The 25,023-nt window shown below is 41.2% G+C and overlaps 1 protein-coding gene across 1 annotated transcript in view; it reads left to right on the top strand.

Annotated features, from left to right (window-relative positions):
- ANKFN1 (ankyrin repeat and fibronectin type III domain containing 1) overlaps positions 1-16,471 on the top strand; it is a gene marked incomplete at its 3' end in the record, with an annotated part of 414,694 nt that extends 398,223 nt beyond the window's left edge. The window contains exons 19-20 of the mRNA XM_079725196.1: positions 1,450-1,663; positions 15,675-16,471. Of these exons, the coding sequence (XP_079581322.1) occupies positions 1,450-1,663; positions 15,675-16,471 (1,011 nt within the window). The remainder of the gene's footprint in view (positions 1-1,449; positions 1,664-15,674) is intronic.
- Positions 16,472-25,023: the final 8,552 nt, after the last annotated feature.

The raw sequence follows: 25,023 nt of genomic DNA, 5'->3' as shown, positions 1-25,023 counted from the left end.
ACTATCATGATTTCAGACTCTGTGTTTCTTGGGAGCACCAGGCTTGTGGATTCTTTAAAGACTATTCTTTAACTACACATTAAGGCCCTAAAAAGGAATTTTGAAAATAAAATAGAACATTGGATACTCCCTTCTACAATCAGAGAGACCTTAACCTTGTAGTATTCATACAATGAACGCCTTCTACCTGGAAACTGAGTGACACCAACTTTCCAAAGGTTCTTCAAAAATAAATCATAAAGTGTCAGAGCTGGAAGGGAACTTAGACATCATTCGGTACAACCTCTTCTTTTTACAGTTGAGTAAATGGGTCAGAAGTTAACGGCTTGCTCAAAGCACCCAGTGAAATTAGATGCAAAGCCTATCACAAGCTCCAGGGTCCCATGAAAAGAATGTCATTAACAACCTCCTTGGAGAGAGTCAGAATAACTAGAAAGTTTATGGACAGTGTCTATTAAGATTTGCTTTGTGACCGACTGGAGGGGTGGGACAGGGAGGGTGGGAGGGAGGGAGACGCAAGAGGGAAGGGATATGGGAACAGATGTATATGTATAACTGATTCACTTTGATATAAAGCAGAAACTAATAAAAAAAAGATTTGGAAGAATATCTGTCATCTACAGAGATAGACACAAAAATATGAATGACTTTTACAACTGAGTAACAACTATTATACTTTATAATGAAAATGTTAAAATCACTTTGGTAACCCAGAAATCAAATGGGCTACTGTAAAATTACAAGGATGTTTAAATTACTTAGGAAGAATATGCTGTTTAAGCTGTTTTGTACTTTAGAAGCACTTATATGTAAGAAAGTAAATTTAATATATGAAAGTTATTTCTATTAAAATAGGTCCAAGAATCTCTGCTCATTCCAGTAATGCTTTGTTCTTCTAGTTCACATAGAACTAAAACTACATTCCTTTCTTCACCTGTTCTGAAATTCAGACTTCATCATATACCTTCCCCATAATGTGCTAATGAGGAACATTTCATCACATGCTGAGAATTAATAACACTTCATATGTATGAGAAATGTACCCTGCAGTTTTACAAAGGACCTTCAAATATATCATTTCACCCAGTCATCACAGCATTCCTGTGAGGTATAAAAGGGGAGGTGTCTTGTCCACATTTCACGAATAAGGCACCTGAGGCTGGAAAAGGTCAAGTGATTTGTCAAAGGTTGTTACAGAACCAGTAAGTTGTGGATCCCAGCTGGAATCCAGGTCTTCCACTATTTGCACTAAATGAAATAGTCTCTCAGGTAAAAACATGCAAGACACAAGAGATTATAAAGAAGAGGCGTTTTCTGGTTTAGCAAACCTATGTTGAAAATATTTTACCCTTGCTCAAAACCAATACTGTGGAAAATGTATCATCTTGGACTCTCAGGGAAACTTAAACCTGTTTGATAATTAACGTCTTTTACCATTTTATCCCAAAGCAAATAGATGAAGTTTGGCGAGAAATGAGGTGGATCATGGATGCTCTACATTATGCAAGATACAAACAACCAGTTTCTGGCTTATCCATCACTAAGCTGATAGACCCCTCAGAAGAGCAGAACCTAAAGAAGATCAATTCTACATCATCACATATAGACTGTCTTCCATCACCACCCCCATCCCCAGAGATGCACAGAAGAAAGGCAGTGAGTGGTAAGCAATAAGATCTAAAGTTCTATATTTCAGTCACCAGATTCTTGGTCCTATCTCCACTGATGAGGTTCTTTTGTGCTAAGTCATTAGTTCCAGCAAGCAGTAGGAAATACTGCTCAGTGGTAATAGTCTAGAAGCACAGAGGAAACAAAATCAGAATGGGGAGGCGTAGGAAGCTAGGGCAATGACCTGAGATCACCTCCATTTAGGGGTGGGGAAGATTCAGTCCAGTTCTAGTCCAAGCTTCCAAGATAAAAAAAGGAATGTAACCCAAACCAGGTAATAAAGAGAACTGGCCCAGCCTCCAGTAAGTAGGGAGGGACTGACAGGAATGAGGCAGGAAGTAGGTCCTAGCCTGGGTAAAGTTCATGGCAAACTTCCCACCCACATGGCACCAATATCCTGGGGTGAGAATTGGGAAAGAGAGAAACTGTGGATACACTAGAATCCTGAGCCTGAGGCCAAACAAGTAGACTGGTCTCATCATGGATACAACAATCAGTAGACAACTTACAGACAAGCTGGAGGAGAGGCCTAGCAAGTCACCTCCACTCTCGCGAATTAAGTTGGAGTTTACATAGCAAATACTAACTGAAAAAACATAGCTGAGTTAATACAAACTTCTACAAAACACCCTTATACTTATAAACAGAGAAAAAGTGTACTAGTCACAGACAATATAATGCTCTTGCCTAGAACATGTTAAAACTAATGCCATTTTTCTAGTTGATTAAAATAATGGTATTCAAAGCATCTTTCCTGATTCTGTAGCTTATAAAAGCTCAAATTTTATACGCTTTACAATGATAATAATTGATATTTTTAATAAACAGTTCTGAAATGTGAACTTGTCCCATAGGGGGCAGCATGGCGTAGCAGAAAGAGCTTGGGCTTAGAAATCAAAGAACTGGATTCAAATTCCAGCTTTTTTTTTGCTAGCTATATGCGCTTGAACAGATTACTACATGGAAGCCTCAGTTTCTGCATATGTAAAATGAGAATAATAATTTATACACCTTGAAAAGTTATTTGTGAATAAGATAATCTATGTCAAAGGTTCATGGCACATAGTAGACAATAAATTGTAAGTATAGTATTTAATATTATTCTTATTACAGAAAACTTCAGCGGGGACATGAACCTTTCCTATAAGTAAGGTTATGTACATTTTTAAAACATCAGTGTCTGAAAATCAAAACTTGGCTAGTGCAAGAACTTGGGGGACAGCTAATTTACATTACCAAAGGATTCTATGATTTAACAAATAATTCAACAAAATAATTAAGTAGATTTTTATAGATTCCCAGTGGGCTGGGGATACAAATAAAATACCATCCCTGCCAGAAGCTAATCTAACAGGGGAGACAGATACATTAACAAACAATTTCATACTAATTGCATATGTGCTATAATGAGGACACGCATAGGGTGCTACAGACTCTAATGAAGGTGTTAACCAGGAAATCATAAGATCAAAGAGAGCTTCCTGGAAGAGGTGACAAAGTCAAGTACTGAAAGATAAGTAGGAGTCGAGCTGAAAAAGAGGAAAGAGGAAAGCATTATAGGAAGAGGAAGCAGAATGTGCAACTGCGTTGTAGTTCAGGGAACAGCAAGCAGTCTGGCTGCACTCAGGATCTAAGGATATTGCCTTTTTTTTTTTTTCATTTAAAAAACATTTATTGGTTATCCACTATGTTCCAGGCACTCTTCAAGGTAACAGGGATATAATGATAAACAAAGCAAAGTCTGTGCTCCCACAGAGCTGACATGCAAATATAAACAAGATCATTTCAAATAGTGAATATTCCAATGCATAATACAAAACAGCAATCAAGGTGGGTAGGGAGAGTGCTGAATCCACTAGGATGATCAGCAGAGACCTATCTGTGAAGGTTACATTTGAACCAGCCACAAAAAAAAAGGATCCAGTTATACAAAGATCTGGAGTTGGACTATTCCAAGCAACAGAACAGCAAAAGGCCCTGAGGTGGGTGAGGGGTGGAAAGAAAGCCAAAGTACTGTAGCAGAGTGAACAAAGGGGCTAATGGTAAGAGAGGGGGTACAGAGAAAGGCAAGGGCCAGATCAGGCAGGGCATGGTAAGAAGTTGGAATTTTATTCTACTTGTGATGGAAAGCCACTGAAAACTTTTAAGCAAGGATTGATATAATCTGAATTTTCTTTAGAATCCAATCCGTGTGTTGCTTGAAGAGACCAAAGTTGGAAGCAGGAGATCAATTAGGAAGCTTATTAACAGAGGAGACAGTGCCTCAGGACATTATGATGCTATTTACCAAAAACAGGTTAGACAGGAGAAGAAACAAGCTTGAGCGAATGGGCATGTTGAATTTAGGTTAGCTTTGGGACATCCCATGCAAAAAGAAACACTCAAAAAAAAAAAAAAAAAAACAGGATGTATGGGGTCTGAAGCTCAGAAAAGAGAACTGGACTAATAATATAGATTTAATAATTGTTGGCATATGAATGATGAAGCTATGAAAATGCTTGCTATTTCCTAAAGAGAGCAGGTAGAGTAAGAGAGGAGACTATGGAAGGATCCCTGTGGAACAGAACAGCGAGCCTTCTTAAGCTAAGAAGTAACAACCAGAGGAAGAAGATAAAATCAAGAGAGTAGTGTCACAGAAATTAAAACATATCAAATGATAGTAAAAGGTTAAATAAAACTGAAAAGCTTCTATTTTTTTGGTTTTGTATTTTGTTTTCAACAAGGAAGTCATCGATAACCTTGATGACAGCAGTTTATGAAGGAAAGGAGATAGAAACCAAATAGAAGTAGATCGGGGAGTAAATGGGACCAGCAAGGATACACTCTTCGAAATCTTGGCTGTGAAAGAGAAGGAGGAGGGAGGGTAGTAGCTGCAGAGGTATAGGCTTGAAAGGGCATTTGTTAAAGGCAGGATAGATATACCCTCCGTTGTTCCCCAATTCACAGAATTCTACAAACAACTCTTCAATTCTACTTCCACTTCACAGCCCTTGTCTGCCCTCTCTACTCACAGAACTTCCCCAGTGTTTAATCTTCTCTTGGCCACAGGGTCCTAAGTGGGTCCCCCCTGGCTGTATGAGGGTGGCCTCTCCCATGCCACATAAGTGCCAAATTCTCACGTTGGCCAGATGACGGGTTACACACACTCCCTGCTGGGAAGATCTGGCCAATTACACTCGGATTTTATTATTAACTTAAAATGTGAGCGATCATCATTCTGTTTCTTAAAATATAACTCTCTCTTGGGTCCATTTATTTCTCTGAAGCCAAGATTCCATGGGCTGTGAAACACGACGACGTGGAGGGCAAAAAATGAAAAATGGAACCCAGTGACAGGGGCACTTGATAACTGGGAGACACATTTAGCACTGCATCCTCTCACAAAAGCAAAAGCATTGCAGAGCAATGAGGTCTGCTCCTGCACGCTCTGTTCTCTCCACTAGTATGACTATTTTGAATTGTTTGGAAACCATTTATGAAGAGGGAAAAATCCAATTTAGAGGTATATCCCCATTGGCTGCTCACAGGGCAAAGTCTGCAACACAATTCCATTCTGTGTGAGTAGGGGTCACTTAACTTCTGAGAAGCCTGCTGCAAATACAAAGCCTATCACAAGCCTAGACTCTGGTACCAGCCCAAGATTCTGTTTTAAGGCTGTTGAGTACCTTGGATTTGTTTGTGTGTGTATGTGGCTGGACAAACAGGGTGGGAGAGCAGTGGAACTCTTTAACTTGCTTCCCATGTCTGTGTGGTTTTCAAACACAAAGTAGAACTCCTCTGAGTCAATTAAAATTAAGCATCTCCCAAGGACCCAAGGAGGAAAGTTGGCTCCTAGAAAAGGCAGCGTAGGGCAGGGGTGGAATGACTGGTCCATCACGTGGGTATTTTCTCTCCCACTCCTTTTCTGTGGGTCTAGTAGTCACAGGCAGCAGCAATTTTTCTTTTCCGTTACCGCTATTTCTCCTAGTGACTGCATGGGTGAGGCAACAGCGGGGAGGGGGGCATTGTTTCCTTCAGATGCATGTGACCATTATCCTGATCTTCCACATGTAAATCTTCCTGGTAAGCTCTTCCCAGGTGATGTTAAGGTTAAGAACACTATGGCATAAACTAAACGGATCAAAGAAAAAAAAAATCAACAGGAATCTGAAGATTGGAAATTAGAAGGTGAACAAGCCCCTGAGGTCTACCCAAGGCCTGATGAGACGTTTATTAAAATTCTTTGTTTCTAAATTATTTAAATTCTATTCAAACACAGTAGAAACAGATTCAATGAAGCACACACACAAAAAGTAGCAATTTGGACAGTGATATATTAAAAATGTGAAGATAGATTTTTAGGGCACATACTACTCATTATTCCTTTCTTTCCATCCTGCCATGCCCCCTGCCTTTAAGAGAAAAGCAATAGCTTTAAATCAATTATTCTTTCCTGCAATGTCATCTCCCCATAAAGCCCTCAAAATCCACATCAATTCTACACTGCTGTTGTTGGCCTGATCTACAGAGACCAGGAGTTGCAACACGCATTACAATGGCAAGAAAGCCAAACTTCCTAAGCCAGCACTAATACTATGGGCAGAACTTCCATCAAACAGCTCTTGGGTCAACCAGAGGGGAAATGCAAGGCTCTACCAGTGCTGGCCTGCCCAGTGGGCCCTCTAAGGGAAACTGAGGAGCACAACCAGGTTTATTAAAATAACAACTGGGCAAGGTGCCTACAATGCTTAATGGAGCATATGGCCTGGATCTGGGGATGGAAGCTGCACTTTGCATTCTTTTCCAGGAAGGGAGGGAGTGGCAGTGGCCTAAATCCCTGGAAACTCTCCTCAGTGCCCTGGCTGGCATCCTGGAGATTTTCCCAGCTTGTTCTGGGAGGGGTATCCCACTCTAAGCAATCGGTTCCACTAAGTCCTATAATAAATAATACAACCACCATGGAAGTCAAATATTTAGATTCCCACTAGAGCAGTGTTTCCAAAGTGTAGGTCTTTGAACCTACAAGATAATATTTACCACTCCATACTCAAGCCCTTTTTCATCTCTTTCCTGAGTTACTACAGTTATAACTAGCTCTTCTCTTGATTTATCTCCTATCTCCCTTGCTCCTGGGAGCTACAGTAAAGAATTCACATCATTTACAAATTCAGTGCTAAATCTAGGATGAGAAATACAATACTGGACTAACACAAGACACCCTTCAAGAAATTACTGTTCTCCTTTATTACCAACACCATTCTCACAGCAAAATCTTGAAGTTTTTCTGATTACTGGTTTGTACTTTAATGAATCACCTCTTGATATGCTTTCTAGTTATTCTCTATTTAAAAGTGGAAAGAGTACTTCCCTGGTGGTGCAGTGGTTAAGAATCCGCCTGCCAATGCAGGGGACACAGGTTCGAGCCCTGGTCCGGGAAGATCCCACATGCCGCGGAGCAACTAAGCCCGTGCGCCACAACTACTGAGCCTGCGCTCTAGAGCCCACGTGCCACAACTACTGAAGCCCACGCGCCTAGAGCCCATGCTCCGCAACAAAGTGTAGCCCCCACTCGCCGCAACTAGAGAAAGCCCGCTCACAGCAACGAAGACCCAATGCAGCCAATAAATAAATAAATAAATTTTTTAAAATTTGTTTAATAATAAAAAAAAAGTGGACAGGATTTCAATAATATTAACACCTTCTGTTTGTAAGGCACTTAAAGTATTTTTAACAAATTTAATTCTCATAGCACCAATGGAAGATAGGTAACATAATTACCTACATGCTACAGATGAAGGGGCTAAGTTCAGAGGGGCTAAGTGATGTGCTCAAGATCATATACACAGTAAGGAACAAGACAGGACTTCAGCCCAGGTTTGTCTAGGTTTAAGATAATTGTTCTTTCTGCTACAACTGGGCTGACTCAAGTCAAGTACCACCAAATATGAAGCAAAATGACTTAGGTGATTGTTTTCAGACATTTCTATGGCAGATTAAGTAAATTAGATCTTTTCAGGCTGCTTTCAGTATTGTTTTTAAGAGGCAATCAAATCTCTTTGCTCTGTAAACTCTCAGATTTCAATATTCATTTCAGGTTCAGTTCAACCCAGCATTCTTTACTGAGAGCCTTGTATGTACCAGATACAGCACAAGAGGCTAATAATACAGTGATGATTAATTCACACTCTAGTCCTCATGGTCTGTTCATATGTCCATGCTCAGATCAGATGATCTGGGAAATAGAGGATTTGCATGTCCCCTTGCTTGACTCCTTCCTGAGCCCATTCCTTCACTGACTGGCTTCTTCAACATTTACTAAGCAGAGATGAACAAGGCATAGTGCATGCCCTCTAGAGTTCACAGTTAATGAGGGAGATAAAAATACAAGTGAATAATTTATAATAAACCTTGATAAATGCAGTAACAGAGACATAAATAAAATGCTTTATGAGCCAAGAGAACTGAGCAACTAACTCCGCCTGGGGAAATCAGCACAGGCTCTTCCTGAGAGACTGAGTCTTAAAATATGATGCTCCACTGAAATATTAGAATGTCAGCCCTTTAAAGCATACCTTCATATACTCCTTATTCCCCTACAACCAACAAATGCTCACTAATTTGTACGCTGAGAGGTCAAAGTGCAAACCGTTCTTAGAGAGCATTTGACCTGATATGGGCTGGAAAGAGGGAAAAAGTGACACAAACTCCTCAGCAGTTGCTTCTAGATATATCATTTTTACTATCAGACTTCTAGTGGGTTAAATGGTGGCCACTAAAAAGACACGTTCGTGTCCTAACCCTCAGAACCTGCAAATGTGACCTTAGGTGGAAAAAGAGTCTTCACAGATGTAATTCAGGGTCCTGAAATAAGATCATCCTGGATTACCCAGGTGAGCCCTAAACCCGACAACAAGTGTCCTTATAAGACACAGACGAGAGTTCATGTGAAGACAGAAGCCGAGATTGGAGTGATGCAGCCCAAGGAATGCCAACAGCCACCAGAAGCTGTAAGAGGCAAGAAAGTGTTCTCCCCTAGAGCCTCCAGAGGGAATGCAACCCTGCTGACACCTTAATTTCAGTCTTTCTCCGCTTCCAAAGCTGTGAGAGAATAAATTTCTGTTGTTTTAAGCCATGAGTGTGTGGTAATTTGTTACAATAGCCACAGGAAACTAGTACAAGACCTAACGTGTTTCTCTTACTAAGAGCTTAATATAGCTATGTGTGGGCGCCACGCAAAGTGAATCAGATGAACCAGGTCCCAGCCCTCAGAAGGCTTCCACAGAAAGCCATGGGAACTCTAAGGTAAATGGCAGTAGAGCAGGTCTTTGGAGTGAGACAAATCTGCGTGTAGGTTCCTATTCTGCCACTTATCAGCTTATATGAATTGGAAATTTTAATAAGCCTAGACTTCAGTATTCTTACCTGCAGAATGGGAACTGGTGTAAAAATTAAGTAAGATAAAGCACCTAGAGCACTTAGCATGATGGCTGGCCCACAGTAAGTACTAAGTAAATAGCTAGAATTGTTATTACCATCATGGATGCAAATGAATAGTACATATGGATATAGCTGAATAGACAACAGTGATCAGATAGAGAGGAAAGTTCAGCTAAAGTCAACTTTCAATTAATTGCATGGATCTTATTTCCAGCCCAGTTTCAAATCTTCAGTTAACCTCTCTTTTTTATGACCCCTATGGCACCTACCACTGCCATCATCAAAAACAGCCAACAGTTCTGACACCCTATTACTTGCAGTTCCCAATTTTTCCCACTAAAGATAGGGAAAAGTACTGTCTAAAATTTGTTTTAAGAATTTCAAAGTCATTCAGCCCAAGCCTTTATCCAGTTCTTTTTTTTTGTTTAAAGGATCTTTTTTTTTTTTAGATGTTGGGGGTAGGAGTTTATTAATTAATTTATTTATTTTTCCTGTGTTGGGTCTTCATTTCTGTGCAAGAGCTTTCTCTAGTTGTGGCAAGTGGGGGCCGCTATTCATCGCGGTGCGCGGGCCTCTCACTATCACGGCCTCTCTTGTTGTGGAGCACAGGCTCCAGACGCGCAGGCTCAGTAGCTGTGGCTCACGGGCCTAGTTGCTCCGCGGCATGTGGGATGTTCCCAGACCAGGGCTCGAACCCGTGTCCCCTGCATTAGCAGGCAGATTCTCAACCACCGCGCCACCAGGGAAGCCCCAGTTCTCTCCTTTTAACTTGAAAAGCTATGTCTGTCTTCTTCCCTAACCAGGAGTCCTTACATCTTTTTCACTAAAGACCAATGACAGCACTTGTGGTCCCAAGTGATCACCCCGCCTTGTTATTTCCATCAACGTACTACTCGTATCTTCAACAGTTCCCTTTCCAACAGTTCCTTCTTCTCTACCCACAAACATCCTCCCTCAACTTTGCTACCCTACCACATTCCCATTCCATCCCTCCAGGATGCTTTGGCCAACTGCTTAAGTTCAACCTGTCCCAAATTAAATGTACCATCTCTTCCACTGCCCAACCCTGTTGCAATTAAACTCCTCCAGTTTAATGCTACTCCTATCTCCCAGGCACCAAGGCCTGAAACCTATTAGTCATTTCAGGGCCTTTGCACTTCCTTCTCCAAGTTGTCTGGAAGACTGCTCTCTAAAATGTTCACATAGCTGGTTCCTTCTGATCATTGAGGTCTCATCGAGACTCCAGAGACTCCTCCCCTGGCTACCTTATTAAAAGAACCTCCCTTCCAAGTCACTCTCTAGCTGAAGTCCAGTTTCATTTTATTCATAGAACTTTACACTCTTTGAAATTAATCTTATGTATATTCTTATTGTCTAATCCTCCCTCTGTGAGCTGCTTGAAAGCAGAGACCATGTCTGTCTATCACAAAATAGGTGCTCAGTAAACATCTTCGAATAAATGACCTTCCTGGACTTCTCTTTTCTTCCACGTAACCACCACTCTTGCTCAGCCCCACAACCTAAAAAAGGTAAATATTTAAAGGAAACATAGCTTGGACAACAGCCTCCCAGCTGGCCTCCTTGCTGTTTCCTCCTGATCCAGTTCTTCTTACATCCTACCTGCTACATAATTATCCTAAATCACAGCTCTCATCTTGTCAATTACTTCTTCAAAATTCTCTGATAATTACCCACTGGTGACAAAATTAGGTACAAACTCCTTATCTAGGCATTCACTGCTCTCCTCTGGCTCCACCCTACCTTTTAAAAACATTAAATAACCTCTTTTAACCATTTATTTAAAATAATTATAAGAACAGCAGGTTGCAAAGAAATGTACAGGAATTCCCATGTTCTCTTCCCCCAGCCTCTCCCCAGTGTTCACATCTTACACAGTTCTTATATCAATACAGTATCAAAACCAAGAACCTGGTATAATGCACAGTTTTATCCAGATTTCACCAGTTATACATACACTTGTGCATGTGTGTATGTATGTGTGGGTGTGCACATGCACATAAGCATGCAGGCTCACTTGCATGTAATTTGTCAGGCTCTATGTAATTTGTCACATGTGCAGCCTTGGGTAATCACCACCATAGTCAAGATACTCAATTGTACCGTCACCACAAGACTTCCTCTGTTACCCCTTTATAGCCTTACCCACCACCCCTCCCCACATCCTTGCCCCTGGCTAGTACAAATCTGTACTTCATCTCTACAAATTATTTCATGAATGTCACATAAACGGAATTCTTTATTTGTACTGATGAGTATTATTCCATTGTATGGATGTATCATGCATCCACTGAAGGATATTTGGGTAGTTTCCAGTTTGGAGCTAATACCAATAAAACTGCTATGAACATTCATATATACAAGTTCCTGCATGAAAATAAACTTTATTTTTCTAGGATAAATTCCCAAGAGTGAAACTGCTGGCATCTTACTTTTGTAGCCTCATTTTCCCAAAATTCCATTCCTGTTCCCATATTATAGTCAAACAGAACTACTTGTATTGTTTCATTTTCCTCTCTGGTTTCTAAGCCTCTCATCAACATTTGCATATTTATTATTAAAAGCTGCCTCAAAACACTTTTTAAAGTGAAGAAATAAATTAATATAGATAGAAATAGAGATGAATGAATGGAGAGAAAAAATAGAGATGATGGAGTACTTTATCAATCCTGTCCCAATAAAATGTGATCTCCTTCCTATAAACCTGCATCTTATTTGCTAAACTTCGTTTATAAAAGGTATGTTCTTCCACAAGTCTCATAGATGCATATATGCCCCTGCCTCCATTAAAACAGTAAAATCCCTGAAGCAGATCCTTTGTTATTAATTTTATATTCAGTCAGCCACCGAACACAGTGTTTCTGTTAGAGCAGCAGCTGAAGCAAAACAAAATCTTCATTGTTGAATAAATGGATGAATTAAATATCTTTGCCCTAAGAGGGCTCTGGTCCAACCAGGAAACCAGGATGTTATACTTGCATTTAAAAAGATAACTAATAATACAAGTCTATACAGGCTAAGTGCCAAGGGATAATTGAAGGAAAAACTACTTCAGCAGTGCAGACAAGTGGGCAATCCTTTCTGGGACAGTTGGGGGATGCTTCCTAAGAAGGCTTTGTTTGAGGGGACCCTTGAACAGATGAGTAGAAACCCCCAAAATAAAAAAGGGAGTCCTTTTTGATAGCCATTATTTAAAGAACAACATAAGGGTTGATCTCATTCTTTGTAGCTGCTGGATAACATTCCATAGTATGGATGTGCCCAAATTTTTAAACCATTCTCCTAATAATAAACATTTAGGCTTGTATCAGTTAGGATTAAGTCTGGATCCTTGTTACAGAAAACCCAAATAAGGGTGTCATTAACACAAGATATTTTATTTCGCTCTTATGTGAAAGAAGCCCAGGGGTAGACAATTCAGTGACAGTATGTGGACTCCATGGTCTTCAGATACCATGCCCCCTTTTTCAGCTCCACCATCCTAGCACATGGCTTCCTTTCCCAAGGTTGCCTTGTGAGCTCAGCCAACACATCTTGTTACAGGCATTTGGAAGGAAAGAGGAAAAACAAAATGCCCTATCTCCCAGCTAAGCCAGCTCCTCTAATGCAGCCTTCCAAAAGTTTCATACCATACTTTCAGTTCTATCTCACTGGCCAGAATTTAGTTATGTGACCGTGCCTAGCTGCAAAGGAAGCTGAAAAAAAACGTGGTCTTTTACATGAATGCACTGCTGTCTCAGACAAAATTTAAGATTGTGTAACTAAAAAAGGATAATGGATATTGGGTAGCAGCCAGCAGCGAGAGAACAAAACTGAAATCTTGCCCTGCCAATGAGTAAGCAATGTCATCTTCTACAGTCAGGAAAAAGAAGAAAGGAAAAGAAACACTTCATACCCTGATCCTGAAATAAACAAACAAGCAAAAAATATATATATATTACATCTGGTTCTAGTCCCTAAAATAGAAGAAACCTTAATCCCATTTGTGTAAATTACTGACTCCCTAACAAAATTTTTTTCCCTTAAGTTTACAGTATTCTTATGATAATCATACTGATTTTCCACCATGCACGACTAACTATAACCTTGTAACCCTGTGGGCTTTTTACTTTAAATACCTGTTGTATTTTTTCATCAGCAAGCCAGCACTGAATTTGGACTCCCTTGCAGAACTTTGCCAAGTAAAGTATTTTTCTTTTCTTAAACTATTTTTCTTTTCTTGATGCTTCTGTGTCTCTAAGTCTTCCTTCCACAGTAGTCTCAGCCACAAGATTATTTCTAGTTTTATAAATCATGTTACAGTGAACAATTTGTAAATGCCTCCATGTACACACAGTGACAATTTCTCAAACATAGATATCTGAAAAAGGACTTGCTGGGACAAATGATATGCACATTTTTAATATATTCTACCAAGCTGCTATCCAAAGAGCCAGACCAGTTTCTATTCCCACCACCATTATACGAGGGTTCCTGATTTCCCACACACCACCAATACAAGAGATTATCATTTTTATTTTCAGCAGATCTGATGGGCAAAAAAATGCCTTGGTTTTGCTTCAACTTGCATTTCCCAAATTACTACCTAATTAGTAATTATAGTGTACCTAGGTTGAATATCTTTATTATGCTTATTGGCCATTTGTATTAATTATTCTTTGAATTGTTGGTTATCTTCTGTTTGGATTGTCTTCTTACTACTGATTTACAGGAGATCTATATATATCCTATATATTAATCCTTTGTCAAACATATTATTACTATTTTCTTCCAATCTACCACTTACCTTTTTACTTTGTTTATGTGATCATTTGTTTTACAAAGTATTAAACTTTAATGTAGTCAAATTTATCAGTCACTTCTTTTCTGACTTCTGGGGTTTTGTCTTGCTTAGAAAGACCTTCCTACCCAAAATTACAAACATACTGTCTTCTAATACTTGTAGAGTTTGCTTGTTATATTTAAACTACATGGAATTTATTTTTATATTTGAGATGAGGCAGGACTTTCTCTAATATTTTACTAAAGGGATAACCAATTGTTCCAACACTATATACTGAATAATCTATTCGCTCCCCTACTTTGAAATGCAAGCTTTACCACATGTTCAATTATCACACTGAATTAAGACTGTTCCTGGACTTTATATTTCTGTTCTACAGATCCATCTGTACACCAATACTACAAAGTTTTAATTATCAAAGCTCTATAATATGTTTTGATACCTCATAAATCAGGCTCCTCCCTACTGTACCTTAAAAAAAAGTTAGCTATTCTCACAAATTTTCTTTTCCAGATAAATTTAAAAATCAATTTTCTAAATTCCATTTAAAAACCCTATGGAGGGGACTTCCCTGGTGGCACAGTAGATAACACTCCGTGTTCCCAATGCAGGAGGCCCGGGTTCGATTCCTAGTCAGGGAACTAGATCCCACATGTATGCCACAACTAAGAGTTTGCATGCCACAACTAAGGATCCCACCTGCCACAACTAAGACCCCGTGCAACCAAATAAATACTAAAACAAAACAAAACAAAAAAAAACCTCCTATGGAGATTTTTGAATGGGATTGCCTCAAATTTAGAGATTTCTTGTTCTTTTTAAGAGAACTCTCATGTTTTCAAAATGAGCATATATTTACCAAGTACCTATTATGGACTGAGTTCTGTGGGAAATTCAAAGGATTTTAAGGCAGTCTTTGCCCTACAGAAATGTACAAGCTGATTGGGAAAAAGATATAAACAACTAGTGCATTAAATGACAAATATACACAGAACTAACTTGTGGCTCAGTATGATTAGTGTAGATGCCCTTTGAGGATGATTATCACCTCTGATTTTACTTATGTTTTTTTTTCTTTGGCCTTAATTTTTTTTCTTTTTAAACACCTGACAACGTGGTAAGTATTTATACATATAAACCTTTTTTTTTTTTTTTACAGTCACCCTAAGTAAGAAGTTCTACTGTCATCCCCATTTTGCAGATTAAAAAAACAAAAAAAAACAAAAAAAAAAAACTGAAGCTCAAAGAAGTTAAGTAACTTTCCCAAGATCACAGAGCAATCTGGAGGACAATTAGGATTTGAAACCAGGTTTCCCTGACTTCCGCCACCATAGTGCCTCCTCTCCTTCCTTCCCCCTTTTAAGTTCCTGCTACTTTATCGAATGTAAAAATCATCTCTGAAATAAAACTAGGGAACAAACAAATGAATGACATCCAGCTTTGTTTCCTGTTTCATCCTCTCTCCACAAGCCCAGTGAACAGTAAAATCGGATGTGGGCAGGGAGGGCGTGTTCCCCTCCGCTGCTGCAAAGGGTGGTTGGTCCTGTCCGAGTTCCTCTCCTTCCTTTCCCTTTTAGCTAAGAATGTACCGGGCCCTACGCCGCATGAAAAAGCGCGGCCCCTTGTTCAAAACTTATTAAAATGTCAGGAAACGAGAGCAGACCACTAAACGAAGCGCCAGCCCTTCTAAGCACGGAGGAGGGATGGGGGAGGGCCTCAACCACAGGTCCCTCCTTGAGCCCCGGCTAGGAGTTTCTCTTGTTTCTAACAGCAGTCTCTGGCTTTGCAGATTCACAGCCCTGCTCTGACGAAGAAGGCTGCTCCGAAGTCTTCCTCCCCACTGACAGCGACTACGACTCCAGTGACGCCCTGAGCCCCCGAGACCTGGACCTGGTCTACCTGTCATCGCACGACATCGCCCAGCAGGCCCGAAGCGGCCTGAGCGGAAGCGCCCCCGACGTCCTGCAGGTGCACGACAGGAAGCCTCCCTCGGGGCCTCGCCAGGACCCCCAGGGCCGCAGCCCGGGTCCCGAGGCCGACCTCTCGTGCACCGAGCTCCTGCACAGCCTGACCCTCACAGGCCCCGCGCCCAAGAACCACGCCGAAATAGCACCGGGCGCGCGGCCGCCACTAGGCTTCCTGGGAAAGCGGAAGCTGGCCAAGCCCCCGCACTACGGCGGCTTCAGCCGCCACTACCGTTGGCTGCGCATGCACGGCGAGACGCAGTCGCTGTTGCTGTCCGAGGGCGTGTACACGCAGCAGCTGTCCCGGGCCTGTGGCCTGAGCCAGGAGCCCGGGGAAGCTGAGCGGCTGGCACCTGCCCAAGAAGGGCCGCGGGGCCTGGCTCTGGCCCACGCCGCCAGCTTCCCGGAGGAGCGGAAGGACAGCCTCCAGGATCCAAGGCCTGCGGTGCGCCGCATCTACGTGGAGCCCTACCCCGCGGCCCTGGTGGACGCCAAGCCTTGGGAAGCCTTGAGCCCGCCCGCCGGAGGCCCCTCGGGTCTGCCCAGCCTCACGGGCCCGGAGATGAGCCCAGAGGGCCCGACCCCCTCCCCTGTGTCGGAAATACTCAGCAGCATGCTTTAGGGAGGCCCACGACTGGCTGTCCACAGTTCCACTGTGCATCCCTGCATTTTCCATCACGCTACCCCCAGCCTGCCCCCACCCCACCGTGTCCCCACCCATTTTAAAATGGATTGAATGTTAAAAAACCCAAAGGTTACAGGTTCAAGGTCCTCCTTTTTTAGAGTTGGAGTGGAGGCGAGAGTTGCCAGTGTCATTCCCAGTTCAGCCTATAAAGGGCATAGAAAAGCTTTTGTGTCAACGTGGAGTCCTGGGCACAACGGTTCAAACATGCCATCCTATTGGTGGCACCTGTGGCGGAGGTAGGACAACCCAAAGAGCCACCCTCAGTTTTGCAGCTGGCTATGTAATCTGACTCCTGAGCTTAGGCTCTTTCATGCATTTGTGATTGACAGGGAGGAGTTCTATAGAAGAAAATAAGATTAGCATTGTTTGTCCCTCCATCCCAGACCTTTAGAAGAGTTTGGGGAAAGAAGCCCAGTTTGTGTCTCTAGGGAATAGGGTCAGTGAACTTGTCCTGGGTTCCCCATCAGCTAAACCAAGTCGTTCCAAAGTGCAGCGTTCTCAGCAGCTCACCAAATCCAATTTATCGGTCAGCACTGATCTAGTTAAGTAGGCCTTGGACAGGCCTTTTCTTCACTTAGTGCTGTGTGGAAACCTCCAGAAACAAACGTAGAGGAGGCTTCTCTTCTAGCTCTGTCTTGCAAAGATAGAATAGGGCGGGAAGCAGCCCTTCCTGTACACTCAGCTCCCATTCAAGCATGAAAATGGGCCGTGTATTATTCCAGGGTGCAAGGAGATGGCTGAGTTAAGTGAAAGCGTGGATTATACACAAGATAAGGGGAGGGAGAGAGACATGTGCAAAACTGTGTTTCCTTTCCAATCCTAAAATAAGTAAAGCCGTGGTGGGGGCTGTGTCTCCGAGAATGATAATGGATCTGCTGCAGATTCTTAGGTGATAGATTTGTAATGGAGCAAGAAAGTTCCTTTCAGGTGTGGCCAGGCAGGGATGGAGTTTTCTCAGGGACACAGGCACATCTGCTCTCCCCCACGCAACAGGTCATGGGACAGACCGTCCAGAGCTTCAGTTGCTGCCTTCCCCTTTTCAATCCACCCTTCCAAAGTCAGTTTTGCCCCTAGATCACTTGGCCCACTGGGCTCAGGGAAAATCTTTCCTTAGAAGGCCTTGCCAGTGGTTCCAAGGCTATGCTCAAAGACACCTGAAAATCTTGCTCCGGTCTCACTGCGTCCCACCTGGCTTTCTCACAAAGGAGAAACCAAATCAAAGAGCAACCACACTGCATACTCAGAGCAGGCATGAGCCTTCTCTCCTTTCCTGGAGCCAAGACCCATTCAGTTCACTGATATTCTAAATGGTCCTTTTCTGCTTCACAGGCGTTTTGGTTAAATATTGCTCTTTATGACCCTACCTCTGTCTTCACAGCTCTACCAGTCCTCCTCGTGGGAGTTCACACAAAGTCCCCTGTTCACAATGTTATTCCGATTCCTTCCATTTTTAAAACATTTGATTTAAACATAAATAATTACCCTGGCGGAAGGGTACAGATTTGGCCCATGGCCTATGGTCATTAGAAAACTAAAGCCCAGAGCTCAGTCTTTATTTTTTTAAGAGATTTTATACTCAATAACCGACCACCGCCCCCCACCCCCCCGCCGCCTGCTCCCACTCCGGCCGAAGAATCTTGATCAGAATCACTGCAGCTCCTTTTCCATGCCTGGGAGGATTTTAAAATGCAATTTTCTTCTGTTCTGAGTGAATTCTGTATGTATGGAGTGTTAGAACTAGAAGAGAACCTAAAATTAGTCTAAGTCCTTGCATTCACAGACGAAGCAGTTAAGGCCCAGAGAGATTAAGTGACTTACTCAAGGTCACAGAGCTGATTTAGTCTCAGAGTTTGGGTCAGAATCCAGAACCATTCCCTTTATAGCAGACTGTCCCAGTGGGAATTGGTACACATCTAGTCAACTTTTGATTTTCTATAGGCTGCTTACCTAGTTTACAGGTAATTCCAAATTCAAATCCTTCTCTCAACCTTTACCTAACAGATTTCCAATATCACAGAGCTCTCTGTTGCGAGAAATTACAAATTTCATGTACTAGATATCTAAGCTAATTAATTCATTATAATTAATTTAAAACCTAATCAGGAGAAATGCATTTAAAATTGCTTACCATACGACTCCCATTTTAAGATGAAAATAACAGAGTCATCTCCACTCAGTTTCTTACTTACTTCTAATTATAAGACAGGTTATATATATTGAATGAGTTTGTGAGATGAGCTGCTGAAATTGTCAAGGACTCAGAAACCAAGTGATTCCCTGATCATGACCTTTCTGGTGGCAAGGAAAGAAGTCTGTGACTAAATTAGATGGAAGACATTTGACAGGCAGCAAAAGCAAAGACTGACCCATCCTTCTGACCCTGCGTTTGGTCAGCACGTTTTGACACATTGGACCAAATAATAACCCATTAAGTAAAATGGCATTAAATTCAAACCCACTAATGTATATGAGGCACATGGGGTTATTTTTTCACCTTCTAAGAGGAAAAGAGATGCGTGCCCATGAAATGAATAATGAACGTTAGATTTCAGTGGGCATACTTAATCAACTTGAAAATGCATTTTCCTAGCGATATTCCTATAGAAAGGTGGAATTGAGGAAAGCTACATCCTCAATAATTCGCTATTTGTTCAAGAAGTTTCCCTCTACCCATACCTCCACTTTGCAACTTCTTGTGAGCATAGTTTAAATTAAAACATTCTTGTGAGAGAGAATTGTTTTCTCTAAATCACAGTCCTTTATTCATTTGTCCAGTCTTCTCATTATAGAGACTTTACACAATCTGAGGATTTTGTTTGTTTGTTTGTTTTGCTTTGTCTTATCGGCTTTGTTTTGTTTGTTTTGGATATGATGGACTTTTGTCTTTCATTCTTTTTAAGTCCAACTGGGGAGCCCCTGGAGGAAACTTTCCTGTTTCAGGTCTTCTTTTCCACCGTGTTTCTGACATGCTTAATTCTCACCTGTATGAGCTCGTCATTTGTGAAACCCTCAAATATCATTGACTGAGGTCCTCCCATATGTCCGTCTCTATTCCAAGTCCCACAGAGAACAAAAGAATCAAGTATGAAACAGATTCCGGGCCACAAGGAGCTCACATTCGGCTATGAGTGTAGCCGTCATCACCACACATTTTCTTACCAATGTCGTAGAAGAGGCAGGAGCCTGTCGCCTCCGCCAGGCCAACATAGTGCATGTTGGGCTAGGCATCTTTGATTTCGCTCTTGCTATCTATTCATAAAAGAGGATAGCCTGGAAAATGCAATTCATCAATGTATCTGCTCGGCAACCATTTACAAGGCTATCACATCCTCTTCCTTCGCAAGGGTACTTGGGAGACCGTCATCAAAAACATTCACTCTAGGGAGTGGGTATTTTAAGAAGTGGTTACTTAAGATAAGAACCATTCCATTTTAAGAGCATTCACTAATGTTCAAAGCAATAATTCCACTGGAGAAAATGGTTGCATTTGATTTGAAAGTTGAATCCAGTTAGTAATAATATTCCTCCAGCCCCCATTCCTGAAGGATCCCAAAGCACTTTATGAAAAGCACTGACTGAAGCCTGGTTGTGCTCCCCTAAAAAGACCTTGTCCGGGAGCCACCTGGCAAACACCTACCCCATCCTTGCCAGGAGATCATGCCAGACAAGTGGGAAAGACGACTGGCCTCTCACGCATTGTTATCCTGCCACATGAACGTGCACCTTGAGGAATGCTGAGTTCTTCCCTCGAAGACAACGATTTTAGACAAGTAGGCACTCCAGAAAAGCCCAACTCCTTGGCCCTCTTTTGTTCATCACGCTCCACCCATGATGTACTCCCTTTCTCTTGGAGAACTGTCAACTCAAGCTGTGAAGGGGTCTGCAGTGCATTTCAGTTCCCTAGTTATGTCAACAGCACACAGAATTCACTGGCTCTTTAAAATTGATACTTGTTGGAAACATGATGCCATTATTCTATGGCTCTCTCAACTTTGCATGTAGCAGAGCTACAGCAGAGAATATGCATCTCTTAATATTGTTCATTGAACTATAACATACGAATTAGAGAGGGTAGTTATAGATTAACAAGAGAGCACTCTCAGCGAATTGAAAGTGCTACATTGTCACTTTATAAAGTCTAAATATTTTTCCAGATGATTCAATTAAGCAAATATGAACTTTTTTCTTTTTTTACCTGTAAGGAAATTTGTAAAGGAGCTATTTGGAAAGCAATGATACCTCTTCACAGGTAGTAGGGTGAATAAGGAAAAAACCTGTTTCTTTGCTGGTCACCTTTCATAAGATGTTCAAACACATGGCTTATGACTGTTAAGCTAAACTTCAATGCGGCCTTACAAACAACAAGGGTAGTGTATTTGAAACTATGTTGTACAGCTTGGAAACTTATTCTAAGATCTTAATTCAGAGTTTTTCTGAAGTGTTGAACTTTGCCATTAGCAAAAAGTATTTTTAGAAAAATCCATTGACTGTTTATGAAGCACTGATTTTGCCATATTTCGGGTCTCTGGTTTTCCCACCACATCTGCACACAGTAGTTATATATATTTTTTAAATTATTTCTTCCATTTCCATTACTAATGAATTTGTAAAATTGTTATTCAAAAGGACAGCTGGTTTTGCTTAAACAATCAGACGGGTGGACTGTGACAATATTCTGTTTGGATAAAGGAAGTAGGAGGTTGTTGTTGTTTGTTTTAAATGTTATCCTAGGGCCTTTCCTCTCCAGATATATACATTCTTTATTTTAGCAAAGCCAGTATTTAACTTAGTGGTAAATGTTAAGAAGGTATTAGTTAATGCTCTTTGTTCCTCTTCCTTCATTCCATGGCATGAAAGTCTGACTATGCTTTCACAGTAACCACCATCCAGTAGCTGATTTATAAAAGCCAAGACTGGCAAATTGTTGTGTTCAGTCACTCTGAGTTGCTGGTTGCTTCTTGCCCTGTGACAAAGCTGACGTTTGGGGATTCTCACGTATATGGTCACAGCATCAGTTTAATGTTTGTGATGGAAAAAGAATTTAAAGAAGTGTGGGGTGGGGGAGTAGGGGTGTTTTATAGGAAAAGTAATTTCACTGACATTCTATCAGGCAGTGTTTAATTGCTTCCTGCCTACTGTGTACACAGTAATTTGGCTGATTATTGGTTGTTATTTGTTCAGAATTTTATTGTATCTCATTGGTATGTATGCAACTGAGTGCATGTAAAAGTTTAGACTTCGGTATGTTATCTGCACAATTTTGTGTGCTTTAAACCTCTGTAAATGTACAGATGAATCATGTATGGTGTGTTAAATGTGACCTCCAATCTTGAAATGATAATATTTTGTAGTATGTGCTTTTGCAGACTCTTTGAACATTTTAAACAGACATTGTAAATGACCAGTACCCTCAATCAAAAACAGCACTGGTAAAATGCATGCCTCTTGAGCCTACAAATTTATAAGAGGTCAGGGGTTAACAAGAATTAAGATAATTTTTCTAACAGCAAGTATTTTTGATAATTTCCTACATGCCTAATTGTATTTGAAAGAAAAATTGTCAACAGAAGAAATCTTACCTGTCAGAGGGAATGACTTTATTTCACAGGCATTAAATAGTACTAATATATTTTACTTTATATCTAACTTGATGTTGTTGAAATCTAGTTCAAGGGTGAAGAAGTCAAACATATTTTTGATTCTTCATAAGATCTTTTGTTGTTTAAAGGACAGTTTCCAAGCCCTTGTCTTCAGTGTGGAGAAATGTCAGTTAAATAATAAACTAATAGAATTGTCAGTATTTGGCTTACCTGATGCTTTTTCTAAGTCTCAATGAAGACAATAATTTTTCAGTCTGAGTTTTTAAAATCTTCTCACTGAAACATTGAAAGAGTTACTATTGAAAGAGTTATAGGGCATTGTTTTGACAATTATTGGAAAGGTCTGACCAGTTGGCCCTCAACTGATCAATAGCATTTGAGTTATTTCTCTTGCATAATTGGTTAATGCCAAGTATTGAAAATACAGCAGCAGACTACCATGGCAAATACTCTCCCAAATTGCACCCAGGAGTTCAGACATCTTAACCTTTGCCCTTCTCCACTGCGTGCATGTTTAAATGTCTTCAGTGCATTTCTGCATGTGCTGTCCTATCTCTATTTCTCTATGCCTTTATTTCCACACCCACAAAGCTCCTCCCTTAGCGCTACTCCCTCTGGCTGAGATTTGAGATTCCTTCTGTGTTTGAGAGTACTACAAAGAGATTACTTCAATCCCAGGAACTTGCACAAAGTTTCTCCTGAATTCCCAAGAAAAGGGCATATGCTGCTTTGGACCATGTATTTGTCTTATGCTGTTTTACAGAATTCTTTTAAATACACACACACACACACAAACACACACACAAATTCAACTCTTTATTGGCATGTTTGTGGTGGGCTTTCCTGACAGCCTCAGAAGGCTGTTTTGTTGTCCTGACCAAATGTGCTGTTTTCCCTACGCAAATTGTCATCTTTCTAAGCAAACCATTACTTTCTTTTCCTAATTCTGTCTTTAAATAAAAGTTTACCTTCTTTTTCAAACCAAACAGATGGCATGGCTCTTTAATATCCCCTTTCTTCTATGAACACTCCTGGGGAGGTGTTGGGGGAGGGACAGATGGAATAAAAGCAGGCCTTTCAGATTCAAGGTCAGAAGTGTGCCTCCACTGGCTGGGGAGCCCTTTTGATAAGGTATGCCAAGCAATATGCAGTATTTCCATCTGCCAGCAAGAAATCATTCCTTCTTCTCTATAAAAATTTTTGAAAATCATGTTAGGGAATCAGGTAAGCTTAAACCAGGAGTTTCTTATTGATTTACAGTGACTATCAGGCAGGGAAAAACACTCAGAAGGAAATTCTTTGGCCCCATATTATCTGTCAAGTAAGTTAGATCTTTACAATGATGCCTTGGCTGTGAAAATGCCTTTCTTCTTCAGGTAGCGTATGGCGTGCTCACCTTTGCATAAGTCTCCTTGTTTTGTCAATACTACTACGACTAACAATAGTAATAATAATCATAATCCTTGTTCTGTCATAATCCCTGCTCTGTCAATCATTGCATTGTTATTTTGCCACAGAAGGGACTGGCATTAGATACAGACTAAAGGCAGTTAGGCCCCAGCTGTACACTAGGCTAGATCAGATGCTCTAAGTCAAAAACAACTGCCTGTTTGGTTTTTTTTTTTCTATTATGGTTTATCACAGGATATTGAAAATACTTCCCTGTGCTATACAACAGGACCTGTTGTTTATCCATTCTATATATAATAGTTTGCATCTGCTAGTCCCAAACTCCCAGTCCATCCCTCCCCCACCACCCTCCCCCTTGGCAATTGCCTGTTTTTTGGTCAGCATCTCCCCAATACATTTCATAGCTCCTGTCAAAGACCTGTTAAATGGGTGATAAGCTGATGAAGAGATCACCAAAAATCAGCTTAATTCTCATAATTTGCTTAATTTCTCCACAAAGAAATGAACTCAAGGACCTTTCCAAATGCCTGTCAGCCTGAGGCTCTCTATGATGACTCAGAAGAAGCTCCACTCAGGCTGCCTTGAATGTATTTCTTTAGGATTTCCTGAAAAACTCCACCACCCACCCCACACACCATCACCAGAGTGCTTGGATTAAGGTCAGCCCCCTGAAGGAAGCAAACGGCCTGGGGAGAAAGGTGCGCTTCCAGACAGCCCACCGTTAGATCTGAGTGCCCAGCATCATGTCCAGTGATTGGGCACCATGGAGATGGATATATGCAGGTCTCCCATCCCAGCTGCACCCTCTGAGCAAGCAGAAAACCTGCAAAAGTCTTGTCCCAGTGCCCAAAAGGCCACTTTTGCCCACACCATTTTCCCCAACGAGCTTTTGATAACTGCAATCTCCTATATGCGTATAAAATACTTTCACGAGCGCCACCCTATTTGAACTTGACAAACCGCCCTGTGAGGTGATCAGAGCAAGAATTTTTATCTCCGTTTTGCAAATAAGGAGCTTAAGCCTCAATAAAGTGAAATCTAGGGTCCATGACTCCTGACTGTCCAGTATGCCACATGCCATTGAATGAGGTCTTATGAGAAAGGAAGGACAATGCCTGAATTGGCCACTGGAAGCTCTCTCTCTCTCTGGAAGGGACACTCTGCATAGACAGACACACAAGGGACATTATATACACACAGATAATGACCACAAATGAAGCTAAATCAGATAGCAAAGCACACAGACCCTTTCCCAGGAGGCCCATGTTCTAGCTCAGAGTCAGGCACTCTGTGACTACAAGCCAGACACTTTTCCTCTCTGAACTTACAGATGAAGATATCTATCAAACGTGTGGGATCTTTTTCAGCTTTGAAATTTCGTGAATCAAAAATACTCACATTGAGGACATATCAGAGATGCGTCAGGATTCTTCTCAGAGCGTTTCCGTTTTGTTGATATTTTGGGGACTGCCATTGCTC

The sequence above is a fragment of the Hyperoodon ampullatus genome (assembly GCF_949752795.1).
Source record: "Hyperoodon ampullatus genome assembly, chromosome: 19".
Taxonomy (NCBI): domain Eukaryota; kingdom Metazoa; phylum Chordata; class Mammalia; order Artiodactyla; family Ziphiidae; genus Hyperoodon; species Hyperoodon ampullatus.
This window is presented reverse-complemented; position numbering and strand designations above follow the sequence as displayed.